This window comes from Gavialis gangeticus, unplaced genomic scaffold, assembly GCF_001723915.1.
Source record: "Gavialis gangeticus isolate Ggan-Ray unplaced genomic scaffold, GavGan_comp1, whole genome shotgun sequence".
Taxonomy (NCBI): Eukaryota; Metazoa; Chordata; order Crocodylia; family Gavialidae; genus Gavialis; species Gavialis gangeticus.
This window is the reverse complement of record NW_017729031.1, coordinates 40,710,295-40,732,316: the sequence shown is the minus strand read 5'-3', so window position 1 is coordinate 40,732,316 and position 22,022 is coordinate 40,710,295. Positions and strand designations below refer to the sequence as shown.

At 55.9% G+C, this 22,022-nt stretch overlaps 1 protein-coding gene across 1 annotated transcript in view; it reads left to right on the top strand.

The window, feature by feature from the left end:
- Positions 1 to 20,818, top strand: part of IGFBP5 (insulin like growth factor binding protein 5) — a 21,051-nt gene extending 233 nt beyond the window's left edge. Inside the window, exons 2-5 of the mRNA XM_019522650.1 lie at positions 1 to 300; positions 15,917 to 16,143; positions 16,422 to 16,541; positions 17,097 to 20,818. Coding sequence (XP_019378195.1) covers positions 1 to 300; positions 15,917 to 16,143; positions 16,422 to 16,541; positions 17,097 to 17,228 — 779 coding nt within the window. The 3' untranslated portion in view covers positions 17,229 to 20,818. The remainder of the gene's footprint in view (positions 301 to 15,916; positions 16,144 to 16,421; positions 16,542 to 17,096) is intronic.
- Positions 20,819 to 22,022: the final 1,204 nt, after the last annotated feature.

Sequence of the window (22,022 nt, the reverse complement as noted above, 5' to 3'; positions counted from 1 at the left end):
GCGCGTGCGTGGGCACGACGCGCGGCCTGGGCTCGCTGGTGCACTGCGAGCCGTGCGACGACAAGGCGCTGTCGCTGTGCCCGCCACACCCGGCCGGCTGTGAGCTGGTGAAGGAGCCGGGCTGTGGCTGCTGCCTGACGTGTGCCCTGCCGGCGGGGCAGCCCTGTGGCGTCTACACGGAGCGCTGCGCCCAGGGGCTGCGCTGCCTGCCGCGCCCCGGCGAGGACAAGCCGCTGCACGCGCTGCTGCACGGCCGCGGCCTCTGCCTGGCCGACAAGGACAGGGACAGGGGCAAGCCTGGTGAGTACCGCCCAGCCCCGGGCATGGGGGGGACCCGGGGGTGACCTGCCCTGCGTGCGGACACACTGCCAGCGCTCCCCGGCCACAGCGTCGCGTGGCAGAGTCAAACCCGGGGGTGGCGGGAGTCCCGCGCAACGATTTGGCCACGAAGGCAGCACCGGTGCGCTGTCCGTGGCCAAATCCTCGCGTGGCGGGACATCAAAAGGGCTGGAAGGGACCTTGGAAGACGGTCGAGTCCAACCCCCACCGCTGCAGTGCCAAGATCACTGGACCCCGCAAGGGGTCTGTCCGGCCTGGGGCCAAATGCTGGGGTTGCGGGGATCCTAGACAGCATTGGTAGCGCTCTGGCATGGCTGCAACGCAACGATTTGGCCGCAAAGACAGCATTGATAGCGCTCGTCGTGGCCAAATCCTTGTGTTGGAGTAGTCGTAGAAATCCTAGACATCGAGGGCTGGAAGGGATCTTGAAAGATCATCGAGTCCAACACTGCTGCTGTGGCCAGGACTGTTGCTGAGATCGAATGAGCCCTGCAAGGTGTCCAGTCTTGGGCCAAACAGTTGTGTTGCCACAGTCATAGAAATCGAGAGCTGGAAGGGACCTTGAATTAGTTGTGTCGGAGCAGTCGTAGACATCAAGGGCTGGGAGGGACCTCAAAAGATCAAGTCCAACCCAGGCAGGAATATTGCTAGGATCAAATGATCCCCGCAAGGTGTCTGTCCAGTCTTTGGCCAAGTTGTGTTGGAGTCATAGCGAGCATTGATATCACTGTTTGTGGCCAAACAGTCATGCTGGAGCAGTCATACGCATCAAGGGCTGGAAGGGACCTCGAAGAGAAGGGACCTTGAAATACTCTGGAGCCATCATAGACAGCATTGCAACCGCTCTTCACAGTCGAAGAGTGGTGTTGGAGTAGTTGTAGACAACACATAAATCATTTTTGGTGGCCAGATAGATGTGTGGAAGCAGCCACAGACATCATAGAAATCACTGTTCATGGACAAATAGGTGTGTTGGAGCAGTCGTAGACACCAAGGGCTGGAAGGGCCCTCAAAATAGCGAGTCCAGCCCCCCAGCTCCGTGCAGGAATACTGCTGAGATCAAATGATCCCTGCAAGGTGTCTGTCCAGTCTCCTCTTGAAGACTCCCAAGTTTGGGGACTGCACCCCCCCCTTGGGAAGTCTAGTCCAAATTCTGGGCACCTTTACTGTAAAGGGTCATTTCTTAACGACCCTTGGCTGGTATGAGGGAATCATAAAAAAGGAGGGTGGAAGGGACCTCAGGGGGTCACATCAAGTCCAACCCCCTGCTCCAAGCAGGACCAGCCCCAACTACATCATCCCAGCCGAGGGTTTGTCTACCCGGGTCTTCAGCACCCCCACCACCTCTCTGGGTAACTTGTTCCGGTGTTTTACTACTCTCCTTGTAAGAAAGTTTTTCCTAATATCTAACCTCAGTTTTCCTTGCTGCAGCCTGAGCCCATTGCTCCTTGTCCTGCCATCTGCCCCCACTGAGGACAGTCCAGCTCCATCCTCTTTGCAGCCCCCCTGCAGGGAGGTGAAGGCTGCTATCCAATCCCCCTTGGTCTTCTCTTGACTAAATCAGCCCCGGTCCCCCAGCAGTCGTGTGCCCCAGCCCCCCAACTCGAACCCCATCCCCTTCCCCAGCTCTACGCTCCTCTGCCCTGGTTCCTTTCCACCTCCTCTCCCCCCTCCCCTAATCCCCACCACTGGCAGCTAGTGCCACATAACCAAGAGCCCCATCTGCCCCCCCTGCCATCCAGCCCCTGCCCTAAATCCCCCCTACACACCCCAGGCCACAAGACGGGAGTCGCGGTCTCTCGCTGGGCAGCCCCTTTGGGCCAGGCTCCGAGAGGAGCAGGTGCAAGGGGAAGGGCCAGCCCGGATGCCGGAGGAGCGCGTAAAAGAAAGCAAAGCCCGGGTTTGCAGGTGACAGCTGCCCGAGACGTTGCAAATCCTGTAGGACCCGCCGGCCCCTTTCCGCCAGGAGAAGGGGAACGAGCTGGCAAGAAAACTCCGGCTTGCAAAAGCAAAAAAACCCAGCAACCCAGCAGTCGTTTGCTCGGTGCCAAGCTGCTCCCGGCACCCGTGCGGCGGAGATCTGCCGGGTCGCAGCTTCTCCTTTCTAACACCCCATAAATCTTGCTGCTTCGATGATGCCCCCCCTCCCTTTCTGCTGCACTGCGCGTCGTCTTTGCAAAGCCCCGGCCGGGTTCATTTATGTCTCGGGACATAAAGACCCCGCTGGATTTGCTTGGGAAGGAGAAAAATAAAGGGGGGTTGGGGGAAACGTCCAGTTGCTTCTGGAGTCGTTTGAAGGCAAAGGAGCCTTCCCGGCTCGGTCGGAAATGTGGAACGGGTCTGGGAAGCGATGACGCTCAGATATGGGCTGATTTCCTGTCTTGGACGCCGGTAACTGTGCAACCATCCAGTCACACTGAAAGTATGCGAAATATCCCACGCTCCGGTCCGGCACGTTGGCGCAACAACAGTGCCACTCGCGGACAGAGGGCACCCGCCGCCGTGCGGCTTCGCCTTTCCTTGGCAGCAGCAAGGCAACGATTGCTCGGCCTTTCTCCACCTCCCCAAAAACCCAGCCCTGCGGCAGGTGCGTTGAGAGGAGCCACTCGTCACCTCGCTGCTCTTTTCCCCCTTTGCGCCCAGAGAGCCGGAGAGGGGTCGTGTCTTCCTGTTTCATCTTGCAGGGGCCGAACTCAGCCTGTTGGGCCAAGGGGATCGTTTTGCAGGCAGAGACGGTTGCAACCTGCGTTTTGGGACGGGACGTGTGCTGATAGCGCGGGGACGGACCGGCCGGGTGAGGTCTGGGTCTGTGAGAGTGTAAAAAAAATCAGGACCGAGTGAGGGAGGGAAGAAAACCCCCACTCTTGGCGCTGAAGTGGTTGAGAGTAGGAGCACAGAAGTGTATTTTCATAGGCGTGTTCCTAGGCAACTGGCGAGGAAGGAAAACGAAGTTGCACTTGAACTTTTTGGCCAGAAAACCAGGGACGGTATGTCAGGGAAGCTGGCTGGGGCTCCGGTCTATCGATGACCAAAATTGGCCCTGCGCTGGGAACTGCGGAGAAAGCCAGCGCTGTATAAATGAAGTGACAGTGGAGAGGGATGGATCGAGCTGCCTATTTATTTATTCTCGCTCTTGCCGAAATCCACTTTGCAGAAATATTTGTCTCGTCGTGACGGGGGAGAGACAGCGAGTGATGGAGAGCGCGACGGGGTGGGATTCGAAGCAGGCTGGGCTATCAACCAGCTCTTTGACCTGGGGCCACGACCACTGCTTACCCTTGGCCTCAGTTGGCTTATCTGCAAAGTGGGGATAATGATAGTGGGGGCCTACGGAGCCTCTGTGCAGGCTGCACGAATAAAGACTTCCAAGAGACTTGCCAAAAAAAGCAGCTACAGGCTTGCCCGTGCCCCGGGCGTTATTTATCATTCATCTGCCTGGTGCCGAGCTCTTCCCGCAACGAGTATCGTGGCGTCGGACGGAGCGAGGGAGCCGCGACCCCAGCCCATCGTAGCTTAACACGTGTGTAACTCGCACGCCTGTAAAACTAGACGCAGCATCCTCTTTCTTTTTTTTTTTTCAAATGTGCCTGCTTTTTGCTCTTTGCGTGTCACGTTCCCCCACGTCGGCCGAATCGAGAGGGAGAGCGCGCAGATCCAGAGCCAGGTTCGAGTCTCCTGACTTGAAAAAGTTCATGGAAAAACAAATGTGAACCAATTTTTTTTTTCTTCCTCTCATTCCTTCTGTCTTTCGAGAATGGAAAAAAAAGAAAAAAAAGAAAAAAAAAAAGAAAAAACAGTTGGCAAGTTTCCCTGCGCGACTGCGAGCCAACGATAACCGGAGCCGGGAGGGGGGAGGGTTGCAGTTTGCTTTAAGAAAATGGATTTTGCTGCGTCAGCTGAAACCAGCCGGAGCCAAAATTTCCTGCAGCTCGTAGCGGGTTGAGTCCTTTATCATCCCCTTGACAGATTTTGCCTTTCTCCCTCTTCCCCATACTCGCTGCGGCCTGTTTAGCACAGGGTCGGGCTTAACAGACACATGGCAGCTGGAAATGAGTGACCGGGAGAGGAGCAGGGCAGGTGTGCGGTTATACAGGGTGAGCTGGGGTTAGACCGGAGGGTGAGGGTTAGGGCAAGGGGCATGAGAGCAGCGAGCTGTGTACACATGGCAGATGCAAACGTGTGCCGTCCGGGGGTTAAGGAGCGAGGGGGGCGGGATGGGGATCTGCGCTGAGCGCCGAGTCCTTTGTGTGAAGCTGAGACCACTTCAAACCCTTTAGATATCAGAGCGAAAGCTAGTAGCAACAGGCTCGCAGCTCCGGGAGCAGAAACAGGAAAAACTCCATTTTTCTTTTTGATCTAAAGTGAAAAAAAAAAATGGTGAAATCCATCAGGTGCAAGCAGGAAAGTTGGTTTTTGTGGCATAGGGGGGAAGGGTGGGGCTGCTCAAACAGGAAGGGAGGGGCCTGGGTTTTGGAAAGCAGAAGCAAATTTATGAAGTCCTGGATCCAAGAGAAATTCCTGGCTAATACCAGCAGGGTTCAACAGCAGAGAAAAGGCATCTGTGTGTGTGTACGTGTGTGTATCTGTGTGTGCATACACGTTATATGAGCAGGCCCACGTGCACATGTCAGTTCACTGACCCCGGCCACACGTGTGAATGCTGCAAACATGCGTGCCGGTGTGTAAATGGTCTGAACTCAGTTTGATCTCACCAGCACCCTGGCAAGTGTGGATGCCTTCCAGTGAACTGGGTGGCACCGCTCCAGATTAAGACCACGGTCACCGCGCATGTGAGTAGTTGCACAGGCGCGGCAGCCGGGAGAGTGAAGTCATTCGTCAGTGCGAGTGTTTGTGGGATATAGCCGTCCTGATAGAAGAGAGGGTGATGAATCAGCTCCGTGGGCCTGGAGGGGGATCACCTCCTCTGAAGCCAGGCTCCTTTCTGATACACAAGGATTTGTACGGGATGGTCTGGATAGGACTGATCCTGCCTCAGGCAGAGGGTTGGACTAGATATGACCTCTGGCGGTCCCTTCCAGCCTGACTTCGCGATGCTTTTGTGTGATTCACAAAGCACCTGGCAGCCCCCTCACGGTCAACACCAAACTGAACAGATGGAAAAAGGGCAGAGCTCCGCTATTCACCCATGCATGTGTGTGCCCGTATATTATTATTACTGGTAATGATGCTATGTATAGCATTGCTACCAGGATACCATACACCTGCAGGGAAAGGGCTGGCAGGGTTCAGGCCGGCCAGTTTCTGTAGCCAAAGGCACGCAAGAGCACGATGTAACTAGCATCACATCTGGCCACCTTTGACCTTCAGGCTTGAATGGCAAGGGGCCCATTAGCAGCGAGGTTGACCGCAAACAGCCTTGGGCATAAATCCGGGGGCCTGAATTCTCACCTCTGCGACAATAGCATAATGCCATAAGCACTCTCTACTGGGTCTAGAGACACATGCATGTCTCCATGCTGATATCCTGCATGTATGAAGGATATATGCATGTGCAAATACAGATAGGTATATACGTGTAGCTAGAGTACACACATATGCAAATATGTCATGCACATGCCTATTAGGATACTCATGTGCATATACATATATGTATATATATGTATGTATATACGTGTAGCTAGAGTACACACATATTCAAACATATGCATGCACATGCCAGTTAGGATATGCATGTGCATATACATATATGTATATGTGTGTGTGTGTGTGTGTGTAGCTAATCTATACACATATGCAAATATATGCATGCACATACCTATCAGGATAGGCAAGTGCATGTAGTATATGTATATATGTGTAGCTAGTCTACACTCATATGCAAATATATGCATGCATATACCTATCCACAGGTGCATAGTCACATATGTGCATGACGGTATACATGCAGAGAGCATGTTACCGTGGCTAGTGCGTGTTTGAATGATGGGAACACCCAGCAGCCTAGGACGGATGCTGTGTGCCCTTCCAGAACATGGTGAGCGGAGATGTCAGCCCCAAAACGCTCCAAAATAAGACACTGTGAGTGGCTGTTACTAACCACAGATGGGAGAGGGGACAGATGAGGCCAATGGGATTTTGCAGGGGCCCTGTCCAGCAGTGCACGCAGCTTGTTGGCTTTGAAATCATTTGCAATTTTTCTATGCATTGGAACGCCAGTGCCTTGCAGGTATTTGTGCCTACTCGGTGGTATCGTGGAAGTGGGTGTCTCCACGAGGCTTATTCAGGGAGCAGGAGGCGTGGGACCGACCACGCCAGAAAGCCAGCTGTGGGAGAGGCAGCCAGATGTTTCATCTTCTGGCCTCCATGGTGGAGCAGAAGATGGAGCATGATGCTACCAGAGACAAGACTGGGTAAATAAGGAAGGGCAGAGCTGCTCACTGCCCCGGAGAGGAGGACAGGAAGCGTGAGCTGGCTCTCAGGGAAGCCAGGCAGGGTTTGAAGGATGGGAGAAGCAAGCTGAGCCCAGAGACTGAGCCCATCAGATGCCTTTCAGATAAGCTGATGGGTGTTAGGGACACCAGGGAAAAGGAGGATGTGACTATCAGGACAGGACATGATGAATGCCTGGATGAGACACTGAGAAGAGAGAAGAATAAATAGAGCTGGGAGCTGCTGGGCAGCAAGATTGGGGGATGGCTGGTGTGAGGGAAATGAGGCAGAGAGGGCTCGCCAGTCCTGGGTGACTCGGTGTCCCGGCTGCCAGATGTCTGTGTGGCTTGCAATACCGTTGAAGTGAATTTGATGGAGACTGAAATGGCATCTTTCTCCAGGAGGTACAAGAGGTCCGTCCTGGTCAAATTCAAGAGATCGACTCGGGGATGCCTTGTCCTTTTGCGTTTCTATCGGCGTGGGCTCCTGACTCGTCCTGGCGTAGACGGGGGGCTTTGAGCCTCACCTGCACCTATAGGCCTAGCATCACCCAGTCAAAGACTCTGCTTCGTTCATGCAAAACCCTTGTGTCTAGTTAGGATTTTGCACGTGCAAACGAGCACGCATATCATCTTTAACCAGTATGTTATGGGTCTTGGTGGAAAACGTAGCCCACCCGTGGCTGGAAGTGAGTTATAAATGCAAGTGGGGATTCACGTCCCTTCCCAAGATGTGCCTGACCCTTACTGAAGCCGGTGTGAGCGCCACGGGCCAAGGGCTCACGGGATACGGTCCAGCAATGCTGCTTAGCACAGCCCTCACGGTTCTGCTCCCCTTAGGAGTTCGAGAGGCGTCTCAAGCATTACTTCCTTGTGACCCCGACACCTTGCGAGGAGACGACGTGCAAGTCCTCTGGATCCAGGGAGCCCAGTGAGGAACAAGCGACGGGACCCCGAGTCACGAAGATGGGCGACAGCATGCTTTCCTCTTCACGAGTTATTTTCCATTGCTGCAAAACTTGAATCTCTCTCGTTTCCTTGGGGCCGGGGGGCATTTCGAGAGCCGTTTAGCAGGTGGAATTGAAGACAGCTTTTCCCATCCCCTTTAGCCCAGATTGCACACACTTTTCAGGGTCTCCGTGCTCTGAATAACCACCCGGCGCCTTGCCCTTTCTTCCCACGCCCTGTCTCACCTGTGACCGGCGCCATCGAATTCCTCCTTTCGCTTCAAACATGGGGCAGGAACCAGACGGGGCTGACGGCAGATCCGGTCAATCCTGCTCCTACGAGATGCGGCGCACAGACCATAAGGCCCATTGACTTCTTCAGGTACCTCGAGGGCTGGAGTAGTCTCCATTGCAAGTGCTTGCAGCAGCAGATGCGGGTGCACCCCGTCTCCTGGGTTCGGTTTGCTCGCTTCTTTGGTCGTGATATCTCAGCGGTGGGTATTTAAGGTGGTCGCACCAAAGTTGGATTGGGCAACAGCTGTAGCATTATTAGTAAAAACCCCGTAGAAACGTTTCCATCTGTTGTTTGGGTTTTTTAAAGTTCAGATTGAATCTGTTTTTTTAAACCAACAGTTGTCCTGCTGCTGCTCCAATAACTCAAACCATCATGGTCACAGTATGAGCTCCCGGCCGGGGTGGGGGTTGAGTAGAAAATGACTGGAAGCAAATGGGAAACAGGTCGGCCGGTTTTCATTTTCTAAGCTGGAGGAGTAAGGGTAAGAAGGAAGTTTTGGGGAGAAGACGGGTCGGTCCCTGCATTTCTAATGGTTTAATACATACGGGTGTCAGATTAAAACAGTTTTTGATGCGGGTCTTTGTAGGGTGAAAGGGCAAATCGATGGGGCAGATTTTCTCCTTTCCATTTACCTGCTGGAGGGTCTCCGTCCAACCAGGTGGGTTGGCGTCCACTTGAGTGACCGCTGCAACCCCAGGAGACTCCCCAAGAAACTTGCGTCGGGTGCGGTGGTGGAGGAGAGGCCGCCAAGGTGCTAGGAGAGGTGGTGTTGAACCGGGGCGGTGGTGGTGGACGCGGGTGAGCACAGAGCCAGCTCCCTGGGGCCATGCTGCAGGAGGAGGTGCTGGTCACTCGTTAGGTGACTTGGACCCAAACCAGTGTCTTGGAGGCAAAATGACGTGACCCCTAAACTTTATTCTTCCAAACTCTCTTATCCATTCTGAACTTTAGTCTTTACTCTAAACTTTTGCGGCCACCTCTTGAACCAAACGTTTAGCCTCTCGGCTGGGATTGCTCTAGCCCGGGTCCACCCCAACAAACAGCACCTCTCCAAGCAAAGTCGTGTCCTTCCTTTGCACATCTCCGTTGGAGAAAATACTGCCAAAGTCCCTTGCAGTAGCCCAGAAGAGTCCAGGATTGCTTCTGGCGACATTATGGCTTAGAAAGATTACCCCTGCCTATTGTTATGTACTTTTATTTGTATTTATTTTTTGGTAACGATCTCTCCCTTCCCTCAGCGCCTGGGCGTGTTCTGGTTATTCCTTGTTGTGAATGGGCTTTATTTATTCAGTCTGATTTATGTCCTAACGGCGCTGCAATCCAGTCAAACCCATGTGCGCGCTTCTCGCCATCTGGAGCAAAACTGCATCACGCTCCAAGTGAACTTTGGGAACGGCTCTATGGAGCCGGGAAGAGCCAAGTTACCGACCGTCCTAAGCTGGCATCTCCTCCCTGCGGCTGAGTCACCTGGCACCGGGTGCAGAGGAAGGCGCTCTGACCCCGGCGGTGTGAAACGTTCGAGGTTTGCTTCGGGTCTCGTTCCGATCTGCCGTCGCTCTGGAGAGCGCTGCAGCTGCAACCCTTTCGGGGAGCTCTTGCCACTGTTCAGGGAGGGTGTTTCCCATCGATAGCTCCAGGAAAGGAGGAGAAGGGTTTGCTCGTTGAAAAAAAATGTTCGTATTTTGCTTGTCGTCTGGCCAGGAGGAGAAAGCAGCGCTTCGGGTTCCTGCGACGTTCCTCTCCAATGTTTCCATCACCTTTGATTGCAGAAGAGCCGTGAATCAAGCCGTTGGCCTCTTCTTCCCTCCGCAGCTCAGCACGGGTGCCCCAGGGTCATTGGGGGGACAGTCTGCATCTCAAACCCGTCCCGCATGCACCTGCTTGTATTGGCGAGAGAGCACCTTCCCGTGCTTCGCCCCTGGCAGCTCGCGCGGCAGGATCCTCTCCCCTGCGGATCTGCTGAGGGGACGCTTCCAGAGGAGCTATTCTGGGCAAATTTTAACAGGAAACGTGGCCCCTTCATGTCCAGTTTTGCAGAGAAAAGCCTCCGCAGGTTGTTTCCTGCCCACCGGGTTCCCAGGATGCGGGTGCCGGATCCTCTCGTGCGCTAGCCTGGTTGGGTTTGGAGAGGGAGAAGACGTGGGTGATCATCCCACGCGTGGGATATGACTTGAGCACGGCACCTGCGCTGTGACGCCACGTTCAACGTCTTAGCCAAACCTGACGCAGCCCTCGGCTTGCAGCTCAGCCCTGCCCACCCTGGGGTCTGCTGTGAGCATCCTCCACTTGATCACCCTCCTTCTCTCAACCAGGTGGCGGTGGCCCAAACGCCCCCAGCGCAGTCCTAGCAGCGTGGGTTGGAAAGGGACGCGGGGGCATCCAGCCTTTAATTGCTCGGGCCTCTGCAGCTGCCTCGCACTGCAGCCGGACGTCCGGCGCTAGGTTTCTTGCACCATTGCTGTTCCTCAGGTGTCTGCCCCGTACTGAGTGCCTGTGCTGTTTCACGCGGTGCAGGCGCTTGCTCCACGGGCTCCCGATGTGCCCAGCCTCTGCCGTCGGTGCGTGCATCTCCTCCGAGTTCAGCTGAGTTGGCTTCCTACCCCTCCTCACCCCACGAAAGGTGCCCTGTAGCTCGTGGCTGGGCTGGGGCGAGGCTCAGACCCGAGGGCGAGAGCCCCAGAGCTCCCCTTGGGCCGTCACCAAGAAGGGAAAGATCTCGGACAGCCGTCCCTGGCTGCTCCAGCTCTCGTCCATGCCAAATGGCGCTGAGCGGACGCAGCGGGGCTGAGATCACCGGGTGACATCATTAGGGCGTAGGTCCTAAGCAGGGACCGAGTGCTCGCCGTGTGAGGCCTGGTCCTCCTGCATCCCCGCTCGGTCCACCTGGCTTCGTCCCCCTTCCAGCTCCATGACGAGCGGGGTCATCCGCTCCCATCGCTTCTGCGTGTGGGGCCTCTCCTGCCTGGCAGGGTTTCCATAACGAGCCCTTCCTCGTCCAGACCTGTTATCTTGGTTGTCCAGGCTGATCCCCGCGTAGGCTCCCGAGCTCGCTCGAGCCATTTGCTTGCATGCGACTGAAGGAGCAGCTCTGCAGGTGGACGGGCCGTGCATTTCTGTGCTCGCCTGCAGGGGAGTAGCTTGGACAGAGCAATCGGTCACTAAGATTTGCTCCTTGGGGTGATGGGGTCGACTCCCGCCGGGGGTTAGTAGACAGAGAAAGTCCTTAGCAGGCAAAGGAGATTTTGGAAAGGGAGAAATAAGAATTAGGTCCCCCCCGCAGAGCTGAATGTCCCTGGCAAAGCAGCCAGGACTTGGTGCTGGTGCAACAGCCGGTCTCCTGAAGGCAGGGATGGGATTTGCAACGAGGAGCAACCTCACTGTGCAAGTTGAGGAGCTGGGGAGAGGGGATTTAGGGTTTGTGTGTTGTGGGGCTGAGTGGAGGGGGCTCAGTCCCAGCTCTGCGTGGTTGTGCCTGGGTGTGTGCATGGCTGGGGCTCAGCCCCGCGTCCAGCGAAGCGGGCAACCGATGCAACAGGAGATGAGCAGGGGATGGGGGAGGCTGGTGTTTGCCTTCATCCCGCAAGGAGGCACTGGCATCTTCTTAGTGCCACGGGATGGGGTGACAGCAAATATTTATTGTGGGTGGGAGAGGCAGGAGGGTCGAAGCGTGCGTCTTTGGGTTGGGGAGACGCGGAGCCGGAGTGGAAAGGGGCTTGGGATCATTTTGAACAACTAGGACCATTTACCCGGGTCCCTTAAAATCCAGCACACGTGCTGGATCCCTTCCCTTGGGAGCTTGCACAAGCAAGGGGCTGATCCAGGTGCAGCGCTCCTCCCCAGAAGTGGTTGCATTTCAGTGCTAGGTAATGCAGGGCACTGAACTTGTACCCTCCCTGCCAGGTACAAGTTGTGCTTCTCCCACCCTCCTCCTCGTCCTCATCACATTAACAACAGTAATAGAGGGAATTATGTTCGCTGACAGTTTACTGGCAAATGGCCTTCTAGGTTGTGCGAATCTGTGGACAGACGATCATCATTTGTGCAGCCCCTCTTCCACGGCCCCCAATCAGCAGCCAGAGAGACTCCCCAAAATCCAGCCCAACCTGTAGGAGCCTCTGAGCGATTCGGACAGGACTTGCCCTCTGCCCTGCGACAGCCCCCCACGCACATGCGCGTGCGATGGGCCTCCTTTGCACCCGAACGGTCAGGGAGCTTGCGGCATAACTTAAGCAAGGAAAAAAAGAGGAGGGTTGGCTTATTCTCAGGGATGGAAACAGGCCGTTTGCAGCGGCACCTGTCTCCAGCACCAGAATTTGGGCCTGATTCTCAGCTATTTCTTCCTTTCCTTTACGATAGCTGATATTAGCCCCCGGGGCAGAACATCTACCCCAGCTGGGGCACCCTGGTGTGCGGGGCAAGCGGGGGTGCACTACACCAGGGGCATCTGCTGCTTCACAAGGCCTGCAGGAGAGGAGGGGAAACAAGGCGTATTTCAGAGCAACTTTGTGGTGGCTCTAACTTCTGGAAGGGACCTGGGCAGGGAGCAGAAAGCAGAGCAGCAGAGCAGACAGGGGAGGGCTTGGAGGACCTGGGCGCCCGCTAGCAGTGGGGTTGCATTTACGTCTTGTGTCGGAGGCTGTGGGGCGGCTCTCCGGGAGTCCTCCTGCCAGGATCCCAGCTGCAGCCCCGCGTGGGGAACACCGAGTCACGGAGGGGAGGTTTTCCTTGCAGCCGTCGAGGCTGGAGACTGGAACGAACGCTGGGATCCGGCTGTCCCTGGCCGGGTGCCCGGAGCAGGGCTGGTCCGGTGTCTTGCCAAGCAGGAGATCCACCCGGTGCCTGGGGGCTCCTGCTCTGCTCACCGGGAGCAAATGGGCCCGTGCCTGCGCGGAACAGCATCTTCACGCCCTGGATCCCATCTAGTATCTCCACGGGGAAAAGGCTGAGAAAGTTTAGCTGCAAATCTCCTGGGGGCCGCTGATGGCCAAGGTCTCATTTCCCGATGTGCCCATCAGGGTCTCATTGCAGCTTGCTTTTCACAGACTCGTAGAAAAGGAGGGTGTGAAGGCACCTCGGGGGGTCACATCGAGTCCAACCCCCTGCTCCAAGCAGGACCAGCCCCAACTGCATCATCTCAGCCAGGATTATTTTCCCCACTAAAAAGAAAAGTTGGGGCAAGGAGTCATCTCCTTGCACTGGGGAGTCCAGGACCCTCTCGCTGCAGGTGGCAATGCAGATCTGGCCTCCCCAGCGGCCCGCCGACCCCCTTCCCCGATCCCCGAGGGCTGCCAGCTTGCACACCCAGCTCCGGGAGCACGGGGGGAAAAGCAGGTACTTTTCTGGCAGATAAAGACGAGCAGTGCGGGGAGCTGGGCAGATGCCAGGCACTTCCAGCACCCTCCTCTGCACGCAAACCCCGGCCCCGGTGCCTTCCCGGGGCTTCGGCTCTCCCGCCTTGCACCCTCTCCGTGTCGCCGGGAGGATGCGGGGCTTGGCCCAGCCGCTTCCCCGCTCTCCGGGTTTGGCGCGGGGACAAATTCCAGGTCTACGAAATTGCTTCGACTTGCTGTAATTTCTAAGGCTGGGGTCAGCCACCGGCGCCGCCTTCAGAAAGGACAAGGGATATGTAGCCGCAGCTAACTTGTTTCTTTCGTTTCCCCCCCAAAAATTAAAGCAGGCCTCGAAGAGCGCAGAGCTTCGCATCCTTCCATGGGAATGGGAGTGACCTCGACACAGACATGACCTGGGTTAAACGGGCCAAGGGCTCCGCTCTCCTCTGGGTGCTGGTTTTCAGCAGAAATGCTCTTTTTGGGACAGTAGAGCGTCCTCCATCAAAAGGGTCAGGTGTCGGTCACGGGCAGGATGCTGGACCAAGCGCCTTGATGGGGCTGCATCTCCTCTCATCCTCTCTGCCTCTGGAGACAGCGGTGTGTGGGGCTGTCCCAGGGGCAGATGGGTTGGTTTCGAGTTGGAGCAGCAAAGAGCCCCTAACTTATTATAGCTGGCCAGGGTCTCTATTAAAGGGGTGCATTTGCACCCCTCGTTTGGGTTTTGTAAATAGGAGCTTGCAGGGCGTGATGCTAAGGACATTTGTGTGCATAAGAAAAGATGCAGCATCCACCTCTCCTGGCAGCGCTGGAAACCCAGATGCCAGCGCCCCACCATAGAGATCGGAGAGTCTCTGGCTGGGACTGGCAAGACGCAGGCGGGGTGCAAACGGGCACTGATGCTCAGCACCGTGCATGAAGGATATTGGGGTCTCCTGGGGGTTGCTTGGGTTCAGTGTGTGACGGAAACCGGGACAGGGACGATGCTCCCAAGGTCCCCGAGCCTTCCCGAAACTGGGGCACGGTTGGCCATGTGTGGACAAGGGGTTGGCCAAACCAAAGGCGCATGGTGCCACCTCCTGGTCGGCCCGTGGATTGCTCCGCCATCACTTCACCCCGGTGCCGACAGCCCAGGGCTTGCAAAAACCCCATAATAGAAAATAATCCCCCCCATCAGCTCCCCCCACAACTGCTAACACTGGACCCAAACTACTTCTTCACCTCCCATGCGCCGCTCTCCGGCAGGGCCGCCGGTCCGTCCAGCGCGGCTCCACACCGGCTGCGCCTACTTCGGTGCGGCGGTGAAAATACCCACGGGAGCTTCCTTGAGGGAGTTTTTGGGGGGCTTGAGAAGGACCGGGAAATAATTCTTACACTGGAAACAGTCATTGGGTCTTTCTCAGTACCCTTAGCTCAAGCTGGGGGGGTGGTCGCCCAATTTCAATCAGTCGTTTCGATAATAACAGGCGTAGCCTGATAGGCCCAACACCTTGTATTTCTAAATGAATTATCCTGAGCCCCGTTTTCCTCCGGTCCCGCGCTCGGGCGGTTTCTCTGTCACCGGCGGAGGTGCTGCCGAAGCATCGTCGCTGGCCTTTTGGGAATGTATCGCGGGGGGTCCTACGACCTCCGGAGGCTAGAACTTTATTCGAATTTAGACCCCAAAATAACTCTTTTACTCCGGTGGCTGCATGAAAGGTCACAAGTCAGCTAAGTATAGGCTGTCACCAACTTGCTCCTATATATAACCGCTCAGGAGACTTGACGACATCCCATCTGTTAAAGCCATACCGGCCGAGGGATCACGGCATCCAAAAGGCCTCCCGATATATTTAGGGGCAACTACAATGGATAAAGCGGCAGCTGACTTAGGCGCTGCCTCTGTTCCCGGCGAGGGGAGTTCGTTAGCGCCCGGCGCCATAAATATTGGTGCTCCGAGGTAGGAATTTGGATGGCATCGGATGCCGCGGCCCTGCGGATGACATAGATCCCCTGCACGGGGAGCACGCAGCCACTGCAGACGTGCAGCCGCCTCCGAGCGGGGACTCAACCCCGCTCTGCATCAACCGTGCTACCCAGGAGGTCTTAGAAAGACAGCTATCCTCCGGTAGTTGAGCCACTGATAGGAGTTGGCCATCTCTGCTGAACTCCTTCATCCTCATGGAAAGGCAAAGGCCCGTCCTGAGACTAGGTAGCCGCTCAGCCTAGCGGCGTGGAGGCTCGCGTGGCCAACGCCCCAACCTGAAAGGCCATTGCCCGTTTACAGTAGGGTCAACCACAAATGCCGTTTGGTGGGTAGGACCTACGGGTAACTCCACTGCTCTGCGGCAAATAAAATATCCTTGCGCGCCACAGAGCCCGTGGGTACAGAGACCGTGCATATTTTTCCACCGTACTAATGGGGGGTGGCCTACATCTGCAGCATGCAATCCAGCGTCCAGAGAGGTTCGTTCTCATTGGGGCCCTGAGTGGATGCTCCAAGTGATGAGAAACGGGGCTGACCTTTCTAGGAAGGGAAACACAGTCGTATGTGGGCTTATGCGGCGAAGTGGGGTGCGTCAAGCAGTGGGTCGACGAGGCCCCGCATGCTCACGCCGCACCCTGCCTTTCTCCCTCCAGAGAAGGAGTCCCGAGAGCATGAGGAGCCAACCACCTCGGAGATGACGGAGGAGACCTACGCGCCCAAGGGATACAGGCCCAAGCACCCGCGCCTCTCTGAGCTGAAGGCTGAGGCCCTGAAGAAGGACCGCAGGAAGAAGATGACTTCGAGCAAGTTTGTCGGCGCGGCGGAGAACACGGCGCACCCCCGGGTCGCTGCCCCCGAGCTGAGGCCGGAGTTCGAGCTGGTGAGTCTTGCATGGGCCCTTTCCCCTGCACGCCGCCTTCCCCTTCTTGCTTCCTTTCCTTCCCTCTCTCCCATTTTCCCTGCACCAGTACAGGAGGCTTGGGCTGCTCAGGCGTCTGGTCTACTTGGTGGGAAGAGCAAGCTGGGAAGCACAGAGCTGCGTCCCAGCTTCAGCCTGGAAGGATTCATCCCTCCCGGGTGACCCTGGATGGGACGGGGTGTCTTCAGGCCGGTTGGGTCGGGACGGCGGGTCTCACCCTGGTTGTCACCTCTCGGCAGGGTCCTTGCCGCAGACAGATGGAGGCGTCGCTGCAGGAGCTCAAAACTAGCCAGCGGATGATCCCCAGAGCCGTGCACCTTCCCAACTGCGACAGGAAGGGTTTCTACAAGAGGAAACAGGTAGCGTCTTCACTGGAAGCCAGTGCGGTCCGATTCGGGGGGGATAACCCCCTCTATCTCAGCAGTGTCCTAGCAGGGGGCACAAATCTGCTAGAGCCGGGATCGAGAGCGGCTCCCAGCCCCCTTCGGGCGGCAGTCCGTGGAAAATCATGGCAATACTGCGCCTGTTGTCCAGCGCGGCGGTGCCTGAGATAATCAAAATGTCAGAGACAGGAAGGATAGTTTTCCTCCATTTTCTAGCTTTGCTTGCACAGTCCCACTCTGCAACTCTGTCCATCTCCGTTAGCAGCCCCTTAGCTCCCCGGCTGCAGTCCAGGCCGCCCTCAAGCAAGTCCCCGCTAGCCTATTCCTCATTGCCGTCTGCTCTAACTTCATTCCGCTGTGGAAACACACGGCGAATCGAGGCAGACAAGGTCCTTTGGGTAGATCTGATATTTTTGATTAGACCCGCTCAAATAGTCGGGAAAATTCTTCTTCGCAAGTGTTCGGGTATCAGTGCCCTTTGTCCACGAGCTTGACAGCCTTTCTCTGACGTCTCCCCGCGTCTCTCCGCAGTGCAAGCCATCCCGAGGTCGGAAGCGCGGACTGTGCTGGTGCGTGGACAAGTATGGCCTGAAGCTGCCAGGGAGCGGGTACGTGTCCGGAGACCTCCAGTGCCACCACTTCGACAGCAGCAACACCGAGTGAACCCCCCGCTGAGACCTCCCCGACCCCCGTGCCTCCCCGCGCCCCGGACTCGGACTCCTTTCATCTCATTTTTAAATAAAAAGAAACAAGCTGAAGAACCTGAGAACCTTGGAATCGACAGTCCGTCCTCGACCGCGACGACACAGACTGACAGAGGACAGGAAAGGAGGAGCAGAAAGACGAGCCAGTGGCTTCCTCCACGCCTCATCCCTGCTCCCCGCGACTCCCCCGGCCACGGCTCCCCGCTCCCTGCTCCCCGCCGAGGAGCGGAGGCAGCACGAACCTGTAGGAATTGCTCGAAAGCACTTGAGTTGGTGTTTTGCTCTCATGGGTTGCTTTGATTTTTACTATTCCTTCATTTTTTATTTTTTACTTTTTGCCCCGGATTAGTGAGCCGCTTCCCCCGCGGTCTCTGGAGAAGACAGAGGAGCCCTGCCACGAGCAACACTCCTGCTCCTGCCACTCGAGTCCCTTCTTCCACGTCCAATTTTCCCCTCTCCTCTGCTAGGACTTGAGTGGCTTTGATTTTTATCCTCCTCTCTATCGATATATCTATAGCCATAGATATATGCAGATTGCTGGGGGTTCGTAGATAGCCTTTTATATACCTTTTTTTAATGGTTTGCCTTATGCGAGAGAGCGGGTCAACGGCGCGGACGCCAACCAAATGTATTGGTAGACTTTCGGAAAAACAACCCCGCCTTTCCAGTCCCTCGGGGGAAAGGGGTGGTGTCCCTTCAGCAGGAGATCTCATTTCCTGGCACGTGTGACTCTGTTGAGCTGTTCTCCATCAGCGTGGGGACGTCTGTGGTCTGTCGCCTCCTTGGAAAACCAGCCCCCGTCCTGAACGCCGGCGCCTTCAACTTCAAGTGCAGAGCCGTTCCCTCGAACCATCTCCTGGGCTGGTCACAGACAAACATCCCTTGCAAGTCGACCGTGAACATTCAAGCCCGTGCATTACTTAAGGGGTTGTGGGATCGGGGCTTTCCTTGGCCACCTTGGCACCATTTGTGTCACAATGACGATGAAGATGAAGACGGTGATGGAGAGAAACTAATGACATTTTTAATTGCCCATCCAAATACGTGTTTGCCCCAGGCCAAGATGCCTTTTCGAGGCTGATGAATGCTACACACCCATGCGCACACAGATACGTGCAAGCCCATATCTATTTTTTTCCCCTAGTCCAGCATTCAAACACCCCTTTCAAGGCTCCTGCAGATGGTTTCCATTCACTCCATACAGTCAGAGCCCCCCAAGTCCAACCAGAGCAAACCGGGAGGCCTCAGGGCACGTAAATCCAATGGACTCAAGCTGCTTCGCCAGGCTTAGACCGCGACGTCCTTGGGACTCTACTTTTCTTCTTGAGTTTGAGACCGTTTCTTCTCTTATTTCACCATGACAAGGGTCTTGGCTAGGTTTGCTTCCACGGAGACCCTGCAGGAAATAAAACAGCCCTCCAGGGAAAGGAGCAATGGGCTCCATCCTTGCTTTGGAGACCTACTAGCGATTAAGAAGCCTCTCCCTGTTGCTAGCCATCTGCGCATGCAGACACGCATGTGCACACGAGACAGCGACCGTTCCCTCCCAGACGGGGAGCGCTGTGCGTCAAGACGTGTGGGGTGGCGGGCCAGGAGCACGGCCGGACAACGTGCTGACTTGAGACACCCGGGAGAGCGCACCTGGGAAGAAGGATGCCTGCCGCGAGCGCAGGTCAAAGGGAACCGGCGAGCCTCTGGGAGGGATGATAGCTTTGCACTAAAGGGACGCGGGTCCAGCTCTGTCTCCCTCTCACCCTGGACCTAGGAGGCAGCTTCAGTTCTGGTTTCACTCTGGATTGCATTGGCACGGGATGTTGGGTGTAGGGGAGCGGAGGAGCCAGCTGCCTGGCGAGTCCCGGGTGTGAAACGGGGCAGCCCGGTGGCCTCAAAAGGCCTCGTTCTCCGGGCTTGGGACAGAAGGATTGAGGAGGCTTTGAACCATGCTCCTTGTTCCCCGGTGCTACGGAGGGTCCTGCCAGGCCTCCAGCAGGCCGGTAGAGCAGCCTCTGGGCTGCTCTGCCTCGTCCTCTGCAAAAAAGCCTGGTGCACCATGCTGGCCGGCTGGGCTTATTGCACAGCGGCCTTGGAGGTTCCCTGAATTGGGGGGATGCTCAGGGGGGCTTTTTCTATACCTGCAAAGACCCCTCTTTGCTGCTGCACTTGTGTGAAGGGTCCTTAGTGTCACTGGGATCAGGACCAAGCCATGTGAATAGCAGAGAGGAGAAAAATGGCAGGAACACCCCCCCCAGCCCATCTCCATCACCAGGGATGGGGATTTCCTGAGGGTCTCACTCCTAGCTGTCACATCCACTGGGTTGGATCCAGCAAGGTGCTTAAACCACTGCACCCCAGAGAGGCTGGTCGCCATGTACAAAGTCAGGGCCTAGCTCAGCGTCCGCCCCTCCCCCCCTACAAGTGTGGGGCTGTGCAGATCCAGTCTCACTCGGTGCCGCTTTACCTGTGCATTACCACAGGCATCTCTGGGGTCAGAGCAGGAGTTTTTGGGTGGTGACGGAGGGTGTTGGAGGGGATCGGGGATGCCCCAGCTTGGCAGTGGTGGGAGAAAGGGTGGGTGGCTTGGAAAGGAGTTGAGTAGTGGGGCAAAGAGAAAGCCCCTCCTTGAGAGAGGGCCGTGCCCCAGGCGCGACGGCATCCCATGGGTAGGCCTTCCCTTCTCTCTTCCTCCAGCTGTCCCCACAACACTGCTCTCGCCTGCCCACGGCCAGTACCCCCCTCGTCCAAGACGCCTCCCTTTCGCCTCTCTCTCTCGTTCTTTTCTCTATCTATCTATCTATCTATTTTTTTTAAATTTTATTTTATTTCTCGAAACTTGAAAGCCTTTGGCTGCATGGGGAGGAGCATGCCTGGTCTGGCATGGGGTCGGGCTGTGGCTGTGGTCAGGGGAAGGCAGTGATGTGACTCCCAGCTGTGCTGGGACCCTGTGGCTTTTGTCCTGAGACCGCTCCGGGATGCACTTCTGGGGCCAGTTTGAGGCTGGGCTTGACCCCCAGGCTCCTGACCCCTGCCTCTCTGGGGTGGACTCTTTGCGAGGGGCAGAGAGCAAGACGCGTCCCTCTGACTGACGGGCAATAGGAAGTGGAAATGGAGGCTGGTCCCTAGACCAGAAAACGCAGGCAATAGCCGAGAGAAACCACCCCCGCACCAATGTGTGCACACGTGGGTGCACACAGGTGTGTCCCCAGGTAACAAGCGCTCTTTAAGAGGCAGCTGCCACCTTCTAGCCCGTTAGGAGTCTTCTCCCCCTCTGAAATCAGCCCACGAGATCCCCTGCCCTGTGGTTCGGGCTGCAAAGCCCATCTGTGCATGTGGTGCTGCCCAGGGCAGCTTTGGCCCATTGAAAACACCCTGCTGCTTTTCAGACCTGGGAAGGCTCAAATGACCTGTCATGCCGAGCTCCCGGCGCGTGTCCGGGGAGCAGGGTGGGCTCTGGGTCTGCAGGGGGCTGAGAGTGGGCTGAGACCCCAGGAGAGGCAGCATCGCGCGGCCGGTGGACCTGTGCACACAGCTGTAGGGCTGAAGGAAGACCTTTCCAGGCCTGACTTCTGCCAAGTGAGAGGCATCCGTGGTGCACTTCCCATGTCGCTCCCCGCGTTCGAGCAGACTCAGCAGGGTCCTTCCTGCTGATCCTCTGCCCTCCGGTTTGCTATAGGAGGGATCACAACTCCCCTCGGTCTCATCTGCCTCCTCAAGGAAGGCGTCCTGTGCACCATCAGGGGTCTTGCATGGGGGAAGTGGTGACCGTGACTGCCGGTGCCTGCCTTTCCTTCTCCTTTGACCACTGTGCTAGCCAAAGAGCAGCCGGGCAGGAGGCAGCCCCAAGGAAGGGCTCCCTGGGGTTCGGATGCATCGGGAACAGGGGGTGCAAACAGCTCCTCACCCGCTGGGTTATCCTTGTCTGTGCTGCAGTGGACACTCTGATTTTATTTTTATTTTTTTTTTATTTTTTTTTATAAAAACCACTAGTACAAGAGCGTTTTGCACTATTTCTCCTCCCTCTCTGTCCTGCCCCGCCTCTCTCTTTGGTGTTTTTCCCCAACGGCATGCGTATATTTAAACCCTAGACAATTCACCTCGATTCCAGACAGCTGTCCTGGTAACAGCAGCTCGGCTCACCATGTGATGCACTGCGCTGACCCCCACCTGCCCCACCACCACCCGGGTACCGTCCTTCCACCATACCGTTATAGCCCATTATAGCACAGTTGTTAACACACCGGATTTGGAGGTTCCTGCCTGGTTTTATCTTTAAGCAATACTCACTACACATTTTTACGGTAGCTCTTTATAACTTTACATACATACAGTAGCTCTGATTTCTTTTTTTTTTTTTTTTCAGTAAATGAGAAATATTCATAATCTTACTGGTGGAGAAAGAAAAAAAAATTAAAAAAAAAAAAAACAAGTTTGTGAAAAACAGACCATGGAAGAGGAGCGTACTGCTCTGTTTTAGCATTTTGTACTTTAAAAAAAAGAAAAAAAATGAAAAAATCTCACATTTTATTAAAAAAAGTGACGATCGCTGTATACTATTTATTCAACTTATAATTTATGTTACTCTTTGATCTTTGTCTTTTCTCATGACAAAGCATTTATTTAATAAAGTTATGCATTCAGTTAGCTTGTGCGCATGTGTGTGTGCATGCTCCCTCCAGACGGGTGGGGAGGGGTCTGGCTGGACCGGGAATAAAGATTTGGGGAGGGGAGGAAGGAAAGAAATCAGGGAGCCCAAGAG